This window comes from Cyprinodon variegatus, unplaced genomic scaffold (assembly GCF_000732505.1).
Source record: "Cyprinodon variegatus isolate N-32 unplaced genomic scaffold, C_variegatus-1.0 Scaffold52, whole genome shotgun sequence".
Taxonomy (NCBI): Eukaryota; Metazoa; Chordata; class Actinopteri; order Cyprinodontiformes; family Cyprinodontidae; genus Cyprinodon; species Cyprinodon variegatus.
Window position 1 is genome coordinate 1,723,606 of NW_015150505.1, and position 7,453 is coordinate 1,731,058.

The following is a 7,453-nucleotide window of genomic DNA, read 5'->3' on the forward strand; positions in this document are numbered from 1 at the left end:
GGAATTTCCCATTGGGAACCTACTAGCACTAAGTTGTTAACTGGTTAGCAAGATGCTTCCGACACCGGCTATAACCAAACCTGCTTGCGAACCTTCCGCCACAACAATCCCACCCTCTTGAAAAATGACCAATCACATTCACTTTATTCGCTTGTATAAAGTCGTGCACCACTTGGGAGAATTCAGAAATGCAACGGTTGGAACAGCCGATTCCCAACCACTTTAAAAATTCAGTGGCTTTAAAGTTCAGTTAAATAAAACAATGTTTCATCGGCATCTTCTGATCTGCATTGCCTCTTTATTCAATTAATTCAGTTTTAGCAGGAAAGCCTTAATATGCTGCAACAACAGGAGCTAATGCATCATCTCACAGTTATTTAAAAATATTTATCTCTGCCCAAACTAATTATTGGAGTTTTTAATGAATTCAGCTGAATTCCTCCTGAGCAGTTTGATGGCGATCTAGATTAACGCAGCCTATTTGATGTGACTTGCTGTAATTTGGCTGTAATATTTGTTTGGTAGCAGTTTATTATGTGCTTAGAAAAAAAACGTTAGTATTTTTGTGTATGAACAAATAATCAAAGATTATAAAGAAAACTATGCATATGTTTTTTTAGACTATTTCAACACTTATAAAAGATCTATATCAAGTAGGACTGTGTAAGCCTACGTGTGGAAGACAATTCCTGTCAACAGAAATAAACTAAAAAGCCAAATAGTTAAAAGTTAGCGTTAGATCATTATTTGGCTAACATCATGGGGGGGCCTGTCGGCAGCGGCCTCATACACTTCTTCAAAATTACACAAAATACAGTCATATGAAGAGGTTTTGGTATCCCTATTAATCTTAATTATTTTTACTTCTAAATATTTGGGTGTTTTCAACTGTTATTTCAGTTTGATATATATATAATAACTGATGGACGCAGAAATATTTCAGTACTGAATTGAGATTTATTGGACTAACAGAAAATGTGCAACATGCATTAAAACAAAACTTGACAGGTGCAAAAATGTGGGTACCCTAATCATTTTATTGATTTGAATACCCTTGACTACTTTTCACTGACTTACTGAAACAGAAAATTGGTTTGGTAAGATTTGAACTTCATAGCCAGAAGTATCCAATCATGAGAAATGTATTTAAGGTGGCCAGTTGCAAGTTGTTCTCCTGTTTGAATCTCCGCTGAAGATTCATCATGGGCACCTAAAAACAACTCTCAAATGATCTGAAAACAAAGATTGTGCAACATAGTCGTTCACGGGAAGGATAAAAAAAATTGTCTCAGAGATTTAAACTGTCAGTTTCCACTGTGAGGAACATAGTAAGGAAATGGAAGACCACAGGGACAGTTCTTGTTAAGCCCAGCATTGGCAGGCCAAGAAAAATATCAGAGAGGCAGAGAAGAAGAATGGTGAGAATGGTGAAGAACAACCCAGACCACCTCCAAGGACCTGCAGCATCATCTTGCTGCAGACGGTGTCACTGTGCATCGTTCAAATGAAAATAATTAAGACTAATAGGGGTGCCCAAACTTTTTCATATGACTGTAGGCCGCTTGAATGGAAATGTTGTGAAAGCTGTACAAAACGAAATTTAAGTTGAAAATACAAAAAGAAATAAAAGTTGTCTAATTATTTTATTGATAGAATATATGTACTAACCCTATATACTGTGTTTATTGCTTATATACAACCACTGCATAAACACCTACTCAGGCTGGTGACACAGGCCCTCATCTCAGCTGTTGTAAATAAGTAGAGGAGCTTTTTTTTTAAGAATCAAAATGAAAAATAAGTAATAAATAAAGTAATTTTGACAAAGGATGAACTGATAAATGCTTTTAAGTGGTCTGTGGGTGGCTTTTAAAAAAAGCAGTTTTAATTTATCCTTTTGATGGACAAAAACGTTTTTTTTTGTTTTTTTTAGATGCAAAATGTTTCTATATTTTAAAATTTTTATAGAATTACTGCTCTAAATGGGTTTTTCTCTCATCTAAAGGCATGTTTTACAGTCTCTACACTCCAGTTAACGATTAATCGATTACTAAATTAGTTGCTGATTATTTTATTAAGCGATTAATCATGATTAATCTGATAAATTGTTTCAGCCTTAGTTCAAAGTTTGTCATTTTTATTTAATTGCGCCAAATTAACCATTTGGATGTTTTATTATTCAGCTGTCCATCTATAAAACACTGCACAGCTATGGATGATGGTAGACATTCATGTTCCCCTCCTACTTATTATTTACCTTTTCTTTTGGGTGCTGTTTAATGAGGAAAATAATTACACCTCCACTAATACAGTTTGGGTTTTTTCAGGCCATTGCCTCATATTTTGACATAAATCTGAATGATTCTTGATGTGTGCTGCTAGATTTTTTGGTCCAATCTTTAAAAAAAACAGTTGGTTTCTCTTAATTAATTTACATGATAAAAATGAAGTCTCAGTTTAACAAAAAAAAATATATATATATTTATCAACAACTAAAACTAAACACATTAACAGTGGATAGCAAATGAAGGGAGCAGCACTGCATTCTCCTCAAGGCAAGCCTGGTGATGCACTGAAGAATCAACCAATTATAAAAATACTAATATGTTTTCTTCCTAGGTCTAACAGTACGCAGAAAGGTGTAAAGGTGCTCTACAGATTTTATCTTTGTGAAATGTATATTAAGTTAATCAAAACCAAACAGAAGTGTTTTTCTTTGACAGTGATCTTCACCATGGAGGTGCCCAGTAGACCGCCGCCTTCCGACTTCAAACTCCGTAAATCGGCTTCATCTCCTCTACGCTATTCAGGAGCAATAAAGAAGGTTTCCAAGAAAAAACAAATGGGGGGAAATTTGCCGGAATATGGAAATGAAGAAAATGACAATCAGTTTGAAGAGAATAAACTTGACACTGAGGAAGAGACAGTAGAGGAATCTGTGTTTCTAAAACCACCAACTGATTCCTCGGAAGTCGTAGATGCAGCTGCGCATCAAATACTGATAAGACTACCTTCACAGGACAGTTTCTCAGAGGAGAGCTTTGTGTCAGAGGAGCGGCTGGCAGAGGAAGCCAAAAAGAAGAAGGAGGAGGAGGAGGCAGCAGCGAAGGAGAGGCAAGCTCAGAGACAGATGATGGCTATAGAAGAGCTTGCCCAATCAGAGAAGAGTTACCTCAGAATGCTGCAGATTTGCACTGTAAACATCAGGAACAACCTGCAGAACCTCCAGGTAAGAACACATCGCATGTTGCAACAAGGAGCATAATATTTTTGTAAGTAAAGAATAGGAACCACTGCATTAATCCATCCTTTTTTTATGATTTTATTTTATCAACAAAGGTCCCTCCCATTCGCCTGATATGTTTGAATGATTTAATCAGTCAGTGGAGCCTAATAAGGCCCCAGCAGTATTATTGCAATCATTGCACTTCAATAAAATAATGCAACATTAATAAAAAAAAAAAAAAAGGAAAACAACAAACAAAATTTTATCTTAGCAACTATAGTAATCTATAAATGGCTTGATTCTACGTTTTCTCTGCAGAATCACAGTTAAAATGGATAACAATCCTTTTAGTACAGTGATAGGAAATTAAATTATTTGGGGGATTTATCTTATTTATCTTATGGGAACAAAACCATTGGAGAAATTAATGAGAGGCATTTTTAATGACAATGGACAAAAATGGAGAGAAACAGAGCAGAGGCAGCAGGAGCTGGAGAGAGAAAACAGAGAACTGTTGCATAGATACTGGCATTGTACGACAGATAAGTCTCCTGATTGTTTCCTCCAGAGATATGCATGTTGTTCTGTTCACCACCAGTGTTTGTGCCCACTCTGTTCTCATTAGAATGAAACTGAGAGATGCAACAAGCATGTGCAGAAATCTTTAACCACTGTCAGCTGTTTATCGGCATTGTTGAGAAAGATCTTTAAAATTAAATGATTTTCTTTAATGCAGCATCATAGTCTCAGTGTGAAAAACTGGGGAAGATGCAGAAACATATGAAGCGAAATTGGTTTCAAATTTCACAAATACGCATATGTGATTTATACATGTACAGGAAAAGCTTCACACACACAGCACATTCCTGCAAGCATACAAGATTCACACTTAAACAGAACATGTTTCGCCAAAGTATTTCTGGTCCATAAACAATTATAAATTAAAAACACAAAGTACCAGTGGTCTTTAAACTTCGCTGGATTTGTGTGTGATTTTTTTTTAGACTATCCTTACGTCCCTCGATACAAAAATGTTTTTTTTATACAGGGGATGATTTGCAACCAATCACAGAGCTCCCTTGTATAAGCCAATCACAAGAAAGTACTCTTTGTGGGATAACTATTTGCTGCGCCCCGGTCTGATGTTCTGTCAGCTCAGCATACCGCGTCAGGGCAGCATACTCTTAGCAATACGCATTACATAGAGTCTCCTCTGACTCTGCTCTCTTTACATCCAAGCACACTGTTTTATTTCGTGATTTAGTCAGGTTTTTGCCGCAGTTTGTGCATAAAACAACGGAAAAAGAAAAATCATTCACTAGATCTGTTACAAACATTAGTTTTAAAAACAAACATTGCGTGTTCTTTAGATGAAGATGTTATTAAAGAATGATCCGCATTTTTTCACAGAGAATAAAATGTTTAGAGGGAGATGATTCTAAAACCCAGTTGACAGGATATGAGATTTATTTGTTTTTAGTTTGTTTAATATGAGCGACATGCAGATCCTTTTATATTTATTTATTTTTACAGCCCATGTAGAACTACTGAAATTTTTTTCAGATTACACATAAATAGATTCATAAATTCCACGGAGGGACTAGAATGACTTTAGGGTTAGGATTAGGATTCACTCAGCGATAACAACCTTCTGAACCTACTGGCCCAATCTGAAGCCATTTTATTTTGCTTGCGTAAATCGTGCTGTGTGTGTGAGGAGCTTTTCCTGTCCATGTATGAATCACACGAGTATTTGTGAAAATCGAGACCAATTTAGCTCCATAGAGACATGCTTGTCTTCTCAGTCAAATAGAGAAAAGATTACTTCTTAATTTTATTTTTGTGAACCTGAATGGCTGCAATGAAAGACACAGTCAGTGAAAAACGTGTGTCATCCTGCTCACCAGAACTGGACTGTGACATAAAACTGTCTGAACATGTACACTGAATCATGGCGCTGTTCTATCACATCTTCACGGTACACTTTAGCTGTCAGGTTATTCTTGATAACAGCTAATCATTTGCTGTCAGAAATGAGGTGAAAACAAACAAACCTCTTCCTTTTTTTTTTTTTAGACTCGTTTTGATTTTTATAAGAAAGCAGCAGTTCATGTCTCATAGTTTATCAAACTTTTCTCAACTAAAGAAAGCCCAACTTGTATTTTAATCAACCCTAGTTGCTCTGGTATCCCTTAAATAAGAGTGAAACTATGAAATTCAACTGATTAGTAAAAGCATTTCTCTACGTCATCTCTGTGTAGATAAAGCTGACTTTTACAGAGCATTGTTAGGGAATAATGGTATGACTGTACCTGAGTGGGAAGACTGAACACAATCAGCAGTCTTAAGGCCAATTTATGCTTCCGACTAGGGGTGGGTATTGCCAAAGAAGTCACGATTCGATTTGAATCACGATTCACAGGCCACGATGCAATTCTATCACGATGCATCACGATACTTGAATTATTGCGATGCATTGCAATATTTTCTCCTCCATGTTTTGTTTTTGAATGACTCGGCACAGTATCCCACGGCCGGAAATGCTTGTGACACAAGGCAGCGTGCGTCAACACATTTGCAGCGACATCTACTGGACTGAAAGTGATATTACACTTGTTTTTGGCTGATGTTCGCCAACCATTCATGCAATTTTATTTATTCATTTTTTTTAAATTAATAATCGATTCTTGGCATCAAGAATCGATGCAGTAGATCACGAAAATTAGAATCACGATGCATCATCATCACGATTATTTTGCACACCCCTACTTCCGACGCATAGCCTCTGCAACCGTCAAATCTGTCTCTGTGTGTGACCACGCCCCCCGTGCCGAGGTTCTGCAACTGTCATCGTGCACCTTAAAAAAAAATCCTGACTATGTGTCAGATGGTTGCAAACCTGCGCAGACCTCAAGCGGAAGTGCGCAGACAAAAAGCAGCTGTGATTGATCCTTGGTATGCCTTTCCGGCTGTCTGTGTGGTCATCCTTCTCGATTTGGTGCCGGGGCATGGCTTTTTTTAAAACCCAAGGAACAATGGACAACTACGACGAAACGTTAATCGAGGAGGTTCGGGAGTGCAACCACTTTTACGATGCCTCAGACAAATTATATAAATAAATATATCATCAATGTCTAGCAACTCTAGATCCATCTCCATGACCGAGATAACTTGCAGACACTCCATTGTTGTTTTGGAAAATAAACACTCCCTCAGGCGTTGCAAGTTCTCGAATAGGCTCCCCCTTGCGCTTTGGCAGGAAACTGCTGTGCGTACCTAGAAATTCCAGACCGACGGTGCAGAAGCATACCAGCAAAACTGGTTCACGACCAGACCCAAGCAACATTTTAAGTGTGCGGATGCAGAAGTATAATCCGCCCCTAAGCCCACTAACTTCAGCTAGTACACATAGTAAAAGAGCATTCATTCTTTATGAGAAAAAAATAACTTAAAACAACTTACTTTTCACCAAACTATTAGCTTAATCTGAGATTATATTGAATGATTTTTCTGGTCAGTTAAAAATCTTACCTATGTAACTTCAGAGGGTTGGATTCTGTCACTGAATGAGTCATGTGATCCACAGCGCCTCTTTACTGCAGTTTAAGGTCCCCTTAAATAAAGAGTTAAACAAGCTAAAAGTTGTTGTTGGGCAAAAAAAAAACATATGACACTTTTTGATCAGATATATGGAATTTAGGATTTAATCTAGAGGGGTGAATGTTTGCTTGCCTTTACCAGGAACTCCATCACTTCTTAATCTACTGCAAAGTAGTCTGATTCCAGAACAGCCAAGGAAACTGTTTTAATTAGTAACAGTGCAGTGCTGCCAATATTCAGAGGGGTTAAACTTGGGAGTTTGCAGGTATAGCGCCCCTAGAGGCTAGAATTTAGTTTCACTTTAACAATAATCCCTTCCCGCTATCATTGCAGCCCCAGCCCCTGTACAGGACACCATAGATATCCATAATAAAGGCTAGATGTCTTACGGCGGAGTCTCAAACGTCATCACCGGGCGGCCATCTTACCACAGGCAGGCTTTCTGGTGTGCTCTGTGGTACTTAATGTAAGGTGAGTGATCAGCACAAACACAAATACTCTTATCTCATTGAATTCTTGACGGATTTACAAACAGTTTGGTTTATATATATATATATATATATATACAATATATATATATATATATAATATATATATATATATATATATATATATATATATATATAT

At 37.1% G+C, this 7,453-nt stretch overlaps 1 protein-coding gene across 3 annotated transcripts in view; it reads left to right on the forward strand.

Moving 5' to 3' along the window:
• The window catches only part of arhgef37 (Rho guanine nucleotide exchange factor 37), a 43,592-nt gene that overhangs the window by 12,050 nt on the left and 24,089 nt on the right, over positions 1–7,453 (forward strand). For all 3 annotated transcript variants that reach the window (XM_015371088.1, XM_015371089.1, XM_015371087.1), the window contains one exon: positions 2,724–3,229. In XM_015371088.1, coding sequence (XP_015226574.1) covers positions 2,735–3,229 — 495 coding nt within the window. In that variant the 5' untranslated portion in view covers positions 2,724–2,734. The remainder of the gene's footprint in view (positions 1–2,723; positions 3,230–7,453) is intronic.